The sequence below is a fragment of the Maniola hyperantus genome, chromosome 8 (genome assembly GCF_902806685.2).
Source record: "Maniola hyperantus chromosome 8, iAphHyp1.2, whole genome shotgun sequence".
Taxonomy (NCBI): Eukaryota; Metazoa; Arthropoda; class Insecta; order Lepidoptera; family Nymphalidae; genus Maniola; species Maniola hyperantus.
This window is the reverse complement of record NC_048543.1, coordinates 7,574,278-7,590,409: the sequence shown is the minus strand read 5'-3', so window position 1 is coordinate 7,590,409 and position 16,132 is coordinate 7,574,278. Positions and strand designations below refer to the sequence as shown.

General features: G+C 37.0%; 1 protein-coding gene across 1 annotated transcript; it reads right to left on the bottom strand.

Moving 5' to 3' along the window:
• Nucleotides 1–246: 246 nt before the first annotated feature.
• aub (aubergine) lies at nucleotides 247–15,283 on the bottom strand. Its single transcript, XM_034971434.2, has 18 exons — nucleotides 15,234–15,283; nucleotides 14,006–14,309; nucleotides 13,224–13,352; nucleotides 12,553–12,712; nucleotides 12,337–12,448; nucleotides 11,750–11,875; nucleotides 11,537–11,638; nucleotides 10,791–11,012; nucleotides 10,210–10,470; nucleotides 7,846–7,988; nucleotides 7,200–7,345; nucleotides 7,015–7,126; nucleotides 6,275–6,404; nucleotides 5,603–5,840; nucleotides 5,194–5,270; nucleotides 4,350–4,522; nucleotides 3,385–3,484; nucleotides 247–2,713 (listed from the first exon to the last, which is right to left on the bottom strand). Exons 2-18 carry the CDS (start codon nucleotides 14,298–14,300, stop codon nucleotides 2,549–2,551), a joined length of 2,691 nt encoding a protein of 896 aa, XP_034827325.1. The 5' UTR covers nucleotides 14,301–14,309; nucleotides 15,234–15,283; the 3' UTR covers nucleotides 247–2,548.
• Nucleotides 15,284–16,132: the final 849 nt, after the last annotated feature.

Here is a 16,132-nt window from a genome sequence, read left to right as displayed (position 1 = left end):
ATTATTTTGTATTTTTTAGTGTTTGTAGTTATTAGTCGGTTTTTTTTTATTGTTCGATTAAAAGCCACATCTCATTATAAATAAATACAGTTTCTTTTAAATTCCCCCCTGAGTTCAACTATTTATTCAACTCTTAAAATAATTTAGTTTGAACTACTGGGAAAAAAGTAACTAGTTCAAGGTTGAACTAGTGGGAACGAGCGGACGGTTTTCGCTAATATTTATGTCGGTTTTAAAAATAAAACATTTGATTATAGAAAAAATACGTTTTATTGAATACAAAGTAACAAAGTAGTAATTTCTTAAAAGTAATCGTAGGTACCTACCTCTCTTAAAATAATCAACAATGAGTAGGGGGTTTCTGTTTACAAGCTCAAAAAACTGACCAAAATGTGTAGTTCAGGAACATACCTACTCACTACGCGGTCAAGACCATGGGTGGCCGCAGCGTCTAGGTAGATTATTATAGCGCATTACGCATCGCGCACTTCGCTGTAACTAGCAATCTTTATTTACCTGCACACAGCTGTAGGCCGTGGTCGTGGCCGCTTAGTGAGAGAGGTCCCTTATAGACATCGTCTAGGTGAAACAAGTATGGCCCAGTAGTTTACAGTTTGTTCAGTTAGTCCCAAACTTACATATAACTATTTTGCGGGCATATTGATAGGTACATAAAATGTATAGGATATATAGACTGACTCGCTTATGGAGTTATGCCTCACTTTTTTATAAAAAAATAATATTGTAATAGCTCCTATTGACAGGCACACAATATCAACACATTTCACAGGTGTCATCAATTTTTTTGTCAATTGAACGAAACCCACTGAATATTACTCGAAAGTCTACCAATCTAACAATTAGTAACTTCCTATGGCCATTTATATACCAATGTTTTCACACGTTACAAGTACCCATCATGACAAAAGGAGCTATAACATTTGTGTGCTTTTGTGTCAATTAGTAAATTACACTTATCATCATAAAAAATATCGAAACATTAGAGCAATTAAATTTTCTTTTTTTTAGAGAAGTTTATTTGGATAAGAATATAAATATCGGAACTACAATATGGCTCGGTAAGCTTAAATTCGGTTTGGATAGAGTTGATCTTACACTACAAGACTATGCACAAATGAATTATCATTTATCAGTGTTAGCGAACTGCGAAGTATTTAGCAAAAAAAAAAACTATCCATTTGATCAATAGTGAAATATAAGTTTTATGACTCACGATCGTAAATTCGCACGAAACTACACATAAAAAATCAGACAGTAAAATGACCTTCAAAAACACACAAATAAGTTAAGATTGAGGTTATGCCCGCTGTTACTTAATAATATGACACGTCTTATCGATTATAAAAAATCGACACAAAATACAACATTTTAGGATCTATTAAAAATAGACCACATAAAGAAATATCACAAAGTCATATTTAAGATTATCTTAACCACTAAAAAATGCATCATAAATCATAATGCTTAATTAGATATAGTGGTTAATTCTGATGTACAAATCTCTTAAACTAAATTAAAATGACAGGTATAAATGTATTGCTATCCCTTTCAAAACGCTTCGTGCAGGATAGGATAGCACTATATTTGAACGTGTCAACTTGACTGTACGACAGAATTATCCACATAGCCTGAATATTTTAACACGCAAAGTTTTCGAACATCGACAGATCTAGGTCTTGAGATGTCTTTTCCCTAGGGACATTATCATTGGATATAAAATTAATGGCAATAATAGGAATTTCTGTTGTCGATCGACCGACTAGCCAAACTGAAGTAGTTAACCCATTCTATTATTTGAAAAATATTTTTAATAACTAAAATTACAATTACTTTTAAATTCTATAGGAACTTATGCAACATTACTGGAAATGCAAATGCATAAGTTTCTAGACAACAATAAAATTTTTAAGAAAAAATAAATGCACTCGAAACGTGCTTAAAAAAACTATACTTCTAAAGGTGGTTCTTTAGTTTATAACCTAAAAACCAGTGTTCAGGAGAAGCTTACACTATGAATGTCATGACTCTTGCAGCACAAACTCAGCACTAGATTTTGTGCACGAGTTTAAGCAACTCTTAATACTGGGTTAAAGCATTTATAGACATTTTTACGTCCATACTAACCTTACAAAATTAATAAGTCTTTATCATTTAATTTCTAGGTCGTGATATTGTTCATTTCACCCCAAAGGTTCATTTCACCACAAAAATAGGTATTTTAAAAAACTTATTCGGGCGTGTATGGCGCATGACTGAGGTAATATATCTGCCAACTCAAACTACTTCACACGGTATTTACACCACACGTTTCTATTTACAGGTTAAATCTTATCGAATACGTAGAGGCGCATACACTGAATTCGTTTTAACCTAAGCAAAGTTAAAATACGCTCTATAGATCTTAGCCTTAATATATGGCCCCACCACGCATTCGGTAAGATTTCAGAATAAATCTTACCGAATGCGTAGTACAGAGAACGTGCTGTGCAAATACCGTGTGCACGGGGTCTTGTGAACGCGAAGCTGTTTACAGGAAGTACAGCGTCTCGCTGAGCGAATAGTGCGGCGCCACGTGCAGGCTGTTGGCGGCGAGGAAGGCCAGCTTGTGCGCGTACTGGCAAACGGACGGCACGCGCACCTGCGTCGAGCAGTTGAAGTACATGTGCGTCAGCTTGTATGTCAGGCGCTGGATCTGAAAGTGCATTGCGTATTTTATATACCTAGAAAATAAATTTCCTATAAGTAGGCGACAGGTCGAAATGGCAATCGGGGATGGAACGCCCCGCACACCGCCCGCGTTAACCCAGTGCGTCCCCCCACCTCATACACCAATTATTGTCATCTTAACCTGTCGCAGATTAAAGAGAGTGTCTTCCGAAATGTGTAAAATCCATGTTCTCATTTATTAAAACGCCTAGGGTTGAATATTGGCACAGACGTTGATTATTTTCTCAATAAGAGACTGGCTGTGAAAATCCTGTTACATTGAAAACCTACATTTTGAGCTATTATATTGAATTGATCGCTGCTGCAAGTATCAGTTAGTTTTATTTTCAAATATTATTTATAGATAATTTTTAAGTAAAAGCCTGTTTATAAAAGATATACATATATCTTTAAGATCTTGGTAGTGAAGATACACTTGCATTAAAACGGTAAAAACATAAGACGACTATTGTATATGCGCCAGCTCATTTAGGTTTTTTTCGTATTACCCACAACTCGACGAATAAACCAAGTTATGTCAACCATCACCCCTGCCACACACACTGCGCAACTATTTCATGAATCGTCATTTAGACGGTTGGCCTATAGAATAGTTAAATAGCACTGAATTAAAAAGTTACGGCCGTGAAAACTTACCCTATCAGGATCCAAGCCGGATGTATCGTATATCACATTGTATGAAGTGGGCGCAATTGTCCCATCGCGAACATTTTGCGACACTAGGTAGAAGTCGTATCTGAAACAAAAATATTATAAACTGGCAACCCACCCTGGTTTCGCACGGGTAGCTTAGCTTAGCTAGCCGGGTCTCCTGCGACATGTTATCGTGATTGCTAACACATAACATGTCTTGCTATTTGGCGGAGTGGCCTGTTTTGTTCGAGTCGGATGGAAAACAACCCCGATAGCCGATATCAATCAGGAAAAATGTAGCTTTCTACTGCTGAAAGAATTTTCAAAATCGGTTCAGTAGTTCCAGAGATCATTTCCTACAAACAAACTTTACCTGTTCATAATATTAGTTAGAGAGAGATAGCGATTTCGTAGAACGTTGTCTCTGCCGTTGAGGCAGACAAAACGTCACAGGTATGATTGACAGAGGCAACGCTCTACAAAGTCGAAATCTCGTTCTAAAGGTCGATGTACAATATTTCTTACCGGCTACTGCATAGATTTAGATGAGAAAGAGATTTTGTACAACCATATTAGCACCAATGTGGCTATTTATTTGACAGGTCTAAAATATAGTGGGTATGTTTCCTGAGAAAAAGGATAGCATTATTTTTAGACCACTTAATTTAGTTTTTAGAAAGTTAGCCACACTATCCTTTAAACTAATCGTACAGTAAGTCTTTTAGAATGAAAAGTGTTTAGGCCATTGTTTACCATGCTGGTCAAGTGCAGATTGGTAGACATTATGGTGAACTCAGGTACACAGGTTTCTTCCACGATGTTTTCCTTCACAGTTGAAGCAAGTGATATTTAATTACATAACTCCAAAAAGTTAGGAAGGCAAGTGCGCGGGATCGATCCCCGGACCCCTGATCAGAAAGCCGATATCTTAACCACTGAGGCATCACAATATTATTATCTGAACTGACCTTTCTGGCAGGGTGATGACGTCATCGATGACGGTTCCGGGGCGCGGGTTTTCGCCGGAGCGGCCGGTGTCGATGAATACTCGCGTGTTGATGCGCTTCGATACGATTATGAACGTCAACTTGACCTCTGCGCCGCCATATTGTTCAGTCACCTTCTCTTTAATTTCAGCCACCTATTATTATGAATGAATATTAACATACTAAATGATGCCCAGGACTTCGTCCGCATGGATCTAGTTTTTTTAATACCAAGGGAACTTGGGATGATGACTTGTCCACGTGAAATTATGTTTTCTGAATAATCTCGTGGGAACGGACTTTCCAGGACAAAAATTGATTAAACGGATGGACCGTGAAGAGCTAGAAGACAGACACTTTCGTATTTATAATAATATAAGTATAGATTTATCTTCGCTCTATACAGCCCTCTTGTAACACAGATGTTATGAGTCACTATCACATTACTTCAATCGCTTGATTGCTGGGGTTGCGCGAATTTATGATAGTGTTCTTTAATAATGTTGACAGTTTTTAATGGAAACGCCATTGCATATTAGATGTGTGAAGAATATGTTTTGCCAGAGTTTGAGAAACGCTCAGTGTTTTTCTACAAACACTGGCAGAAAAATGACAATATGACTAAAAATATAATATACAATACAGAAAATTCCTTTGTTTTTCCAAACCATAGCATACCATTTATTCAAATTATTTCATTATGATATATTTTTTAAAAAACGTTTGTCAACTTAATGTTACTTAATCAACATTCGGTAGTAAACTCTTGAAAAGTGTGTGAATGTCTATCTACATATTCCAATATGAAAATACATATTATTCTTACCTCATGACTGAGCACATATGGAATTTGTCCATCGCCAACTCCATCTCGATAAATGAAAATGCGGCCAGGTAATACGCCTGCAACAAGATTAGGTATTATTTTTTGATACCTATAATTTTTAAAGTTGTATTGGACTAAGAGCCAGCGCGTGCCAGACCTTCGTTATTTTATAAAAGCTAAAAGTTTCATGTATACTATACATGAAACTTTTAGCTTTTATAGTAGTCTGCATACTGTCCCCAACACTGACAGACTGAGACAACCCTGGAATTGTTCGAGGGTGTCAGACAGGGGGTCGCCATTCTAGTTCACTCTGTTTGTCCATAGTCGCAAGACGGTGTTTCAATTCAACATTCGAATTATAACAACGTTGGTGGGATGATATTTCGTCATATATGAATGTGCTCACCATTCCTCTCGCGGTATTTCTTAACGGCGCACGCAACGTTGAAGCCAATGTGGGCGCTGAGCTCTTCGCCCGAGGTGTGCGCGTTGACGCTGCTGTAGTATTGAGTCATCTGGCGGTCGAGGGTGGCAACGAAGGCGCCGAAGCTCTTCTCCTTGCTGCGCGTGTCGTGGCACACGTCGTAGCCCACCACCATCAGCGTGGGCAGCGGGATTTCAACCGTCCACGGTGCACCACCGAGCTATAACAAACCTGACGACTTAGGACACACGCACTGTATTTACCCACACATCGCATTGCGGCCAACCGTCCGGTTGAATGCAGGATGCGGAATTGCGGCTGTCGAATGGCCGCAATAGCAACATCCGTTTGTGAAACATAACCACTTGCGGTCAAATCAAACTGCTTCAAAGATGGGCGTGGCAGAAATCACAACTATTAATACATAGACGCACGTTTATAAAGAAAACTAAAGAAAAACTAATGGGTAGTTAGCTCTTAGTTATAAGATGTGATGTGTGGTAGTTTGGAGAATAAAAGTCTTTTCTTTCTTTTCAACCTGACTCAACGACAGGCAGCTACAACTTAACACAGTGGCCATTTTTGGCATTCAACCTGACTTGCACTTGACAAGTTTTTAAACGAAACTTGCCTGTTGTTAAAGGTTTTGCTTACCTTGCAATTAATCTGGATTGCTACTTTTGTTGCTATCGACATAGCAGACTTGCTAGTCATATTTCGACCACACACAACTTGAGTGGGCACTGCGCGGTCCACTGTGCATTTTTTCTTGATGGCGCCATACCTAAATGAAGAGAAAAAATGTTTTATCAAATTAATGGTTCTTAATCTCAACGAACAACGATTGACCAAATAGCAATTGAGCGCGCAGTGAGAGTGAATTTCTTATTCTCTCTGGCCTGATTTCCGCACTTTTTTATCATTCTAATTTGCATAGATAAATGTGATTCATAAATATGGTTACTGTAGGTTAGAAGTGTTGATTAGGTTGTAACAGATAATGGTCGGTTTGAAATAGCTGTAAGGGGCGGTGTGTTCTTATTCAGTTGAAGTTTACGTTTACTTTTTATTCCATACTAATATTATAAATGCGAAAATGTCTGTCTGCTAGCTTCTCACGGCCCAATAGTTTAACCGATTTCGATGAAATTTGGTACAGAGCTAGCTTACATCCCAAGAACAACAACAACATAGGCAACTTTTTAAAATCAAAGAGTTCCCACAGGATTTTTAAAAACCTAAATCCACGCAGAAGTCGCGGGCATCCTCTAGTTGTACGTGGGTATATTGTGGGTTTTTATTAACATATAGTGTATCACAACTCTTTTGTTGCACCAAGCCCACAACACAGTAAAGCTTTAGTCATCACAAAATAAAATAAATAAATGTCGTACTTGTCTGGGTAATTCCTTTGCAGGGTAACCAGCAACAGTGCTGGGTTCTTTCTGGCAATCACATTTTCGCACATATTTGCATAATCCATTAGGCCATCTCGTTGAATTGTAACTGAAAACATTTTATTAATGAAATTTCGTGGTGGTGAATCAGTCAGTGAATTTGTTAGTCACAATAAACTTACCGATTTCTGGCCTTGGCATTCGGAAACCAACTCCACTGCCAGTTTTCATTATTAAATCAACAAAACTTTCTGTGTCTCGTCGTTGACGTTCTGGTGTTATAACGACCCATGAGGGTAGTTGGGCGAGGGTGTATAAATTTTTCGACCTGAAAACAATTTATGTGTTGAGTTTTATCGGACTGATTCCCTTTCCATTAACATAATGATAGGGTTATAAACTATTGTGAGAGACATTCATATCTTAACTTTTCGGAGTTATGTGCGTTTTTAAGTAATTAAAATATCACTTGCTTAACAGTGAAGGAAAACATCGTGAGGAAACCTGCATGCCTGAGAGTTCTCCATAATGTTCTCAAAGGTGTGTGAAGTCTGCCAATCCGCACTTGGCCAGCATGGTAGACTATGGCCAAAATCCTTCTCACTCTGAGAGGCGACCTGTGCTTTGTGGTGAGCAGGTAATGGGTTGATCATGATTAGTTGTTCATGGAACCACATACACAGACAGTTCGAGCAGACACTGTCAACTGCTCAAGCAGTTATTGTTGACTGACTGAAGTGATTTCATATTATACAACAATGCAAGGAAGATTGTAAGTATTATGCAGTTGCTAACAAGCTGCTTGAGCACACTTAGCATAACAGTTACCTCATGTCTCGGGTCCAGCCTTCATTAGTGTCTCCGGCTGGGTATTTATGGTTGCCACCCTGAATTATATTCTCCGCGGGTAGCTGTCGTCCTTTGAATCTTACCAATTCATTGTCCAATTTCATGGACCAACTCGCCAGTTCCTGAAATTAAGAAATTGTTTAGAAACACTACACTACCACTATCTTATCTTTTAGGTTTCCATACCCAAAAACGGAGTCTAGCTCTGAAATGAAATACATATTTCATACACCCAAAATAATAATGTTGTTCCTAATTATGTACGGAACCCTAAAAGAGCGACGCACGACTAGCACTTGGCTGGTTTTCATTACATTGTTTCATTGAAATTTTCAATACATAACAATAAATACTTCAATTAAACAGTTGTTGTAAATTAATAAGTCATTCCAGTATTATACTCATCTGTTTGCTTTCTATATATACATAGGTAGTCAGTTAACTCAAACTAGAGGGTTGTAAACTTAATTCTACTACTTCCTTGTTTGTGTCTGATTGAATTTAAGCAGCTTGAGCTTTGTATACAGAATACAGATCTTCACTGTTGCATGAGTACGGGTATAGAGGGTTTGAGAGTAACATACTACTACTTCCTTTGTGTGTTGCAGGTCTCAGCAGCTTCTGTATATGAATGCTGGCCAAGGCGGAAACATATTATTACGTGACATGGTGCACCAGAAGCATATCGGTTTCATACAATCAGTATTTATTTTTAAGAACAATCAACAGGTTACAAATAATAAACTTAAAACTACACAAAAAGAAAGAAACATTAATGCTATTTTGTAGACCAACTTAGCGATTGCCACAGCTTGCGATGAGAAACTAGATAGAAAAAACGGCCAAGTGCGAAACAGGTTCGCGCACCGAGGGTTCCGTATTACAGTGGTATTTTTTCGACATTTTGCACGATAATTCAAAAATTACGATGCATAAAAATAAATAAAATCTGTTTTAGAATGCACAGATAAAGCCCTTTCATATGATACCCCACTTGATATAGTTATCTTAATTTTTTTGTGTGATGTGACCACAAATTCAGTTTTCAGATTTTTCCCCTAAAGCCAGCTATAAGATCTACCTACCTGCCAAATTTCATGATTCTAGGTCAACGGGAAGTACCCTGTAGGTTTCTTGACAGACAGACAGACAGACAGACAACAAAGTGATCCTATAAGGGTTCCGTTTTTTCTTTTGAGGTACGGAACTAGGGTTCATTCCCGGGAATTCTCGAGCCGAGAATTCCCGGGAAATCGTTGGGCTTTGTTCCCGGGAAATCAAGCTCGAGAAAACTCGAGCACTCGAGAAATCATATTTGAGTCTATGAAATTATAAAATAAAACGATTTGCGTTTGCCGTTTGTTTTAAATGCAAAAATTTCATTTGATTTTTTTTTCTAATTAACATGCCAAAAATGGTGCTGTGATTGTAATTTAATTATAAGTTAGGATAAGGTTAACGTTTTCATGTTGAAATTTTTGTTTATTGTTTGTTTTGTTTAAAAGAAAGAAGCTAGAAGTTTTAAGTTGTTTTTTTTTCTTTTTAATGCTGTGCTTGTGCTGTAATTGTATATATGTATAAGTCACAAATGTCAGAATAGCTTATTTTTTAGTTTTCTTTAAGAAAAAGAAGCTAATTATGTTGAAGACTGTCAATAAAAGTCTTATAATTATTTTGGTACTTTTACTTGAGAGGAAACCACTGAATTTGTTGATTAATCGCATTATTGGAACCGAAGAATATGCAAATCCGTACGTAAATGTAAATTTCTCGACAACCCGAGAAGACCCGAGAAATTAGCCTCGAGAATTCTCGAGACCCGAGAAATTGATAAGCTCGAGAAATCATGAACCCTATACGGAACCCTAAAAAACGAAAAAGGAAATGGGGACAGGAGGCAAGAGGTGTAATAGGAGTATGATTAGAGACATTATAGTGGAGTGGCGTCTCTCTCTAACCATACCAAATGTATGAAACCATTGACAATGCCACATGTCTGCCTTCTTGGACATCCAAACTGCTGAAAGGTAGTCAGTCAAGACTTGAGAGTAAACTTACCACTACTACTTACTTTGTTCGTGTAAGTCTTTGATTGAAGTTCAGTTCTTTATACAAATACTGGGCCTGATCTTAATATGGACATCCAAACTCTGCATGAGCTGAAAGGTAGTCAGTCAAGACTTGAGAGTAAACTTACCACTACTACTTACTTTGTTCGTGTAAGTCTCTGATTGAAGTTCAGTTCTTTATACGAATACTGGGCCCGATCTTAATATGGACATACAAACTGCATGAGCTGAAAGCAAAGACTAGAGATGGTTTGAGAATTGAGAGTAAACTTACTTCTACTACTTCTTTTGTTTGCGTTAATCTCCGGTTAAAATTTTGCAGTTTTTGAATTCGGATGCTGGGCCCGATCTTAGTATGGACGTCCAAGCTGCGCATTAGTTGGAAATCGGCTCTCATGTTATCTGAAAGACCTGTCTGACGACACAGCTCCGGCACTAGGTACACCAGCTCGGGCATGCCAGCACGGATGTCACGAGGTTTTGAGCGAGAAATCAGTAGAGGTTGTTTAGTATCCGTGATTTGGATGTTATATTTCTAAAAAAAATATTAATGTTAGAATTAAAATAAATAAATAAAAAGATTGTGGTGGTACAAAAAGCAGTTGGTTTTCATGGAAAAATAAATTAAAATTTATAAGGCAGCTGTCAAGACAGTCTAACCCAAGTACAGTACACGGGCGAAAGTAATGCACATCGGCATTTAGAAAGACATTCGTTTTGTCGGTCTCAACGACCGAGACAGTGCTCTACGAATCTGTTATCTCCTTCTAAAGGTCGATGTACATTACTTTCGGCCGCGTACTGTATATCTCTTAGCTATAAATATACTAAATGTACTGAATATTATTATCTTACTTTCTTATAATAGTCCATGTAAGTAACAGTTTCTTCTCTCATTTTGAAAGTGGATAAAGGACTATCTTTCCAAGAAATGTCGTCAATTCTATAAGTCTTTTTATTATAGTCTGTCATCACAATTTTGGAAGCAATATCTTCTGTGAAAATCCTTTTGTAATCACCTCCTTTTGAGTTGCTATACTCACGCAGCATTTGCAACACCGTATCCAGCCGTAACACCTGAAACAATTTACTATTGCAGCACAGCCATTTCCATCTACATATTTATAATATTATAAATGCGAAAGTGTTTGTTTGTTTGTTGATTTGTCCTTCAATACCGTCGCAACGGATTGACGTGATTTTTTGCATGGGTATAGAATATAGATAAAGACCTCGAGAGTGAGATAGGCTATTTTTAATCCCGGAAAATCAAACAGTTTCCACAGGATTTTTAAAAAACCTAATTCCACGCGGACGAAGTCGCGGACTACAGCTATTCTATTTATAACAAAAATTTTGTCCTGTATGCATTCCTATATCATTCATCTGATTGCAAAGAAACTCTGTCGTTGCTATCAGGGCTTGTGGAAAGGTTTTTGACATAGTCATCAGTATCAATGTACAAAGAGACAGAACTTCATCAATGTACAATAGAGGTACGAAATCAATATCAAATAAATAATTTATAATTCGAGGTAATGCTGAGAAACATAATATGTTTCTCATTTCTCGTATGTTTAATTGTTAATCAAAATACTTACTTTGTGGGCAATTTCAGTCACCATCAACAACCTGTCTTCGTACTGATTGATGGTGGCCTTGTATCCAGGCCATATTTGCAGTTTATACTCTGGAATATCAATCTGAAATATGGGTACAATGTTAGATTATAAATTTATATTTGATAGCATAATTTGTTGACTGTAATTAAATATGTATGTACCTATTATTGATATAATATAAATAATAAATACCTTTGCATTGGAGTCAAAAAAGTCCCTACCCATCAGGGTCAAATTAAGCAGGCTGAAGCATTTTCTGATCAGAATGTTGAATACTTGAAGATAATGGTAATCACCAGGACTAACTTGACATGTGAGCTGAAACAAAATTTAGAGTTAATAAGATCTCTTTTCCCGTATATTTTTAACAATAATTTTATGTGAAAGGAACTCTTTATTTAGACAAAACGATGACTTAGAAACTTGGAAAGGTAAGGCCAATACTTGGGAATTTAATTATTATATTGATATGCATGTATAGTACGCGACAGATCGAGATGGCAATCGGGATGTGGAAGCCACGCAAACCTATACAAACCACGCACTAACACAGGGTGGGACAGCAGGGGTGTGCGGGGAGTCCCCCGCCTCATACCTCGGTTGCCATTTCGACCTGTTATGTAATGTATCTTTAAAAAAAAATATAATGTATGACCAAACTAAAGGAAATTGCAAAATTCCAATGAGATCCTTAAAAAACCTTTCACGCAGACGAAATTGCTTGCGGTAATCAGTTAGTTATAAATAGATACACAATATACTGATAATGATAAACAAACCTTTATCATTATACGCATTCGTTCTCCGTCATTTTTGCGGTCAGAGTATAATTCCAGTGGATCTGGATGCAGTTTTTTGACTGTGTACAGCACAGTACCATCAAATAGATAGCTGAAATGGAAATAATAATTTAATACAATATTCTCTTTTGAGTCATACTGTGTGTAATTAAGAACAAAATGATAAATGATTTAGTATAGTTATCGACTGCTTACCCGCCAAATGTTTTTTGGTGTACTCGCATTAGAGCTTTACGAATAAAAGTGCGGTCCTCCTCAGGCGTAATATCCACGTGGTACTGGTAGAGTGACCACTGGGGTGTTGTCTTTACTGTGAAGTAGTTGGCACTCAAGTTGAGGGGTACTCCAAAAGAACCTAGAAGAATAATATACATTTTTTACTACCTTATATAGGGTTGTGGATCCTAATACCAGACAGCCCCCTGTTGGCGTCCACCTAACTGACTACTGTTACAAAATGCTTAAAAATAGAATTATAACAACATTTGTTCATAAAATCTTGTCCTAACTTGAACATCTTAACTGAAGTTATCCTATAAGGGTTCCTTTTTTTCCTTGAGGTACAGAACCCTAAAAACTATGGGGCTTCAGAAATCAGAATCCCATGTGGTCAAAATCAGCTCGAATTATGAATATTTTGTAGCTTAAACTAATTATAATTTCCCTGTAAAGGATAGGAGGGAAGAAGAAGACATGTTGTGGTGACCGCACTTAGCGAAGGTCAGAAGTCTTTAGAAATAATATGAAATAAGCAAACATGACAAAACACAACACACAAAAGTAATAATATTTATCAAATTCAAAAGTAGACAAATACCCAATTGTGAACATAAATATGGGTCGAATACATAAGTCATTCAACTCACCTTTTTTAGAAGTCACAGTGGCAGGTCTTGTACGCATAATCATAGTTTGTTCTGGCAGTACCCTTCCTCCTCCACGGCGGGCTCCGCGTCCAACCACCGCCCCGGCGTCACCTGCAGCTGGCGAAGGACCTGCATGGGACATCAAGGGATATGTTACTGTTGTTTATTATGACTAGTGATGTTCCGGGTATCCGTATCCGCAGATATCCGCGGGAGCAAAGAGATCCGTATCCGTTTCTTTTTTTTGTGGATCTTTTATCCTATTAATTTTTAATAGGTATTTAGTTTTTGACTGACTACTCTCCTTTTTTAAAATATTGTTGATTTTAAAGGTATTTTGAATGTTATTACTTATTTACTGTATTTCAATTAATTCAGAACTATGTTACATCATTCCAAATAATAAATGTAAAAAATTTTTTTTACAAAAAAAATAAAAAGACTTCAATACACAAACACTAAAAATTAAAAAATAATTTAATTTATTACCGAATATATTATGTATACAAGAGTTAATATAATTCCATAATAATACTTTTTGATGCCGGTGTCAATTAGCTTTAGCTGCGCGAATCGTCTAGTCTAGACTTCATATTTTTATGAGACTACAATGGCACCTCATTGGCACCAACCCCATAATTTACCAATTATAAGTTTAAAATTTGTTTAGTCCACATGGACGAAGTCGCGGGCATAAGCTAGTGACAATATCTGAAGAAGTCAAACTCATAAGAAGCTTTTTCAAGACAATTGGAACCTTGTATGAAAAGTAATTGACATACCAATAGCCATCGTTTTAATTTGTTCTTGTACAGGTTCCACATCTCCGGGGTGGCTCGGAATGGCAGTCGTTCTGTGAGACGCTCGACCAAGTGCTGTCGGTACGGTTGCTCTTACAGGAGGAGCACTGGACGGCGGACCCCATGCTGATGGAGGCTGGGGTCGTGGTCCTGACGGACCAGCTTGTTGCTGCTGGGGCTGAGAAGGCCCCTGTTCCCCCGGACGTCTTGGTGGTTGTGCAGTGCCTTCTCCTCTTCCTGCACGTCCACGTGACCGACCTCTTCCACGATCAGACATTTTTTCTCACTAAGTCACAAACAAAATTTGATTATATAAATAGCATTTCAGTAAACTGTTTTTGTTTACATTTTAATCATATTTACATAATACCAAGTGGTTCAACGAAGATACAAAAGTTTAACGTAAGACGACTGCTGGGCGAGAGGTGGCGATGCGTCTGTGTAGGTTTGTGCTCTTACCTCTAGCTAGCGAAAGTTTGAATCTGACCAGACCCTAACCCTTCATATTACTAGGTCAATAAATCGATAAATACATACTACGTAGGTCCAAGTCAACGGTTTTTTTTCGATAGAAGTGCTTATTTCGCTCGCTAGGTAGGTACCCCATACAAACAGCAAACCAGCAAACAATAAATTTTCGCTTGATAAGGTATATGATTTACAGTTAAAGCATTAGAGGGAACTGCAAAACCATCTTGCAAGAAAAGTTTAACCCGTTTCAACTATAATATGGCGATGGTATATTTTGATTTTTTAAAACTCAACCAAACCGAAATTGTCTTTACAGCAACAGTAAATTTTCAGCACTAGATTTAGGTGAGTCAGTATATTTTACTGAGCATTGCAGCACTAAATAGAATAGTAAGAAAAGCCCATGTTTCAACCAATACAAATATGGCGGTCGTATATTTTGAAACGCAAACAACTAAGTTAATTATTTACCTACAGTTACAACAAGTATAATCAAATCATTAATTTCGGCATAAAAGTTATGAGATCGTTTGCAAGAGAGATTTAATTTTGATCTAGTAGGTTTGTTATTTTAAAATGGCCGACGAGGTGCACGTTACTTTTACAACAAACGCAAGTTATTACATTTGAAGAAGGCTGAAACAACAAAATAATCCTATAAATAATTCGCAAGCATTAATATTAATATTTGTAATAAAATTGCTGTTTAAATATTAACTAAACAATTAAATTTACTTACCAACTTTGCCAACTGCTGAACTGCTAAGTTTGACGATCGTTCGTGGAAAGAGAAGAGAAAAAAAAAATTGTTAACAAACAAACATGAATCTGTCAGTGTTTCCCCTTACCATTTTTGTTTTACCCTGATTTCTTAGTCACGGGTAACATTGTAAACGTGTTAAACGGAAGCTCAATGGAAATAAATGGCACAAAAATTGTAAAAGATCAATGGCCTGCAAAAAAAATTTAAAAATGATAATTTAAGCGCCTGTTGAATGCATGTTACATGTTGCATGTTGCATTCAACACAAGAAATTTAATAAATCCATAAAATAAATATTTTGTTAGACGATTGTACAATAAGCATTGAGGTTTTTTTTACAACTTTGTTTTACACTGTCGGCCGTGTTTGTTGCAACTTGCAACTAGTAAAATTGGTTTTGGTTTTGTGCGAGCGTCCTTTATCTCTGACAAGTGACTTGACAATTAATGACTTTGCTTCAAGTTTGAAATTGGCGCATGCATGGCGCATGCATGAATTGCGCACATGCGCACACAAATTTTACAAACGAACACGTCTATTAGCCATGTTCATTTGCTTTTTATGTACAGGATTTGTAAATGTGCATAAGGCTATTTTACCCTTTTTTTAAAAAAAGTGTCTTAATTTGAACTTAAAATGATAGTAAACTACAAAAAAAATTCAAAAAAAATTATTCGATCGATAAATGCAATAAAAATGTATTTAAATTTTGCAAATCCTGCACCGCGAAAACGCTACCCGTCATCTTTTTAGGTCATGAACTGTCATGACGTCACACGGATTGGTAATTAGTAACGGTGTTTTCTTAGTCGAATACATTACAATTTCAATCCATGTGACGTCACAGTCAGAATTAACTTGACAGCTACGGTATC

Bases quoted from the DNA above. Each gene is read 5' to 3' on its own strand.
- aub (XM_034971434.2), bottom strand. From the start codon at position 14,300: ATGTCTGATCGTGGAAGAGGTCGGTCACGTGGACGTGCAGGAAGAGGA. The intron at 13,353-14,005 runs GTATGTCAATTA...TGTCCCATGCAG, and splicing joins AATTAAAACGATGGCTATTG to GTCCTTCGCCAGCTGCAGGT. The intron at 7,989-10,209 runs GTAAGTTTACTC...TCTTAATTTCAG, and splicing joins AAACAAAAGAAGTAGTAGAA to GAACTGGCGAGTTGGTCCAT.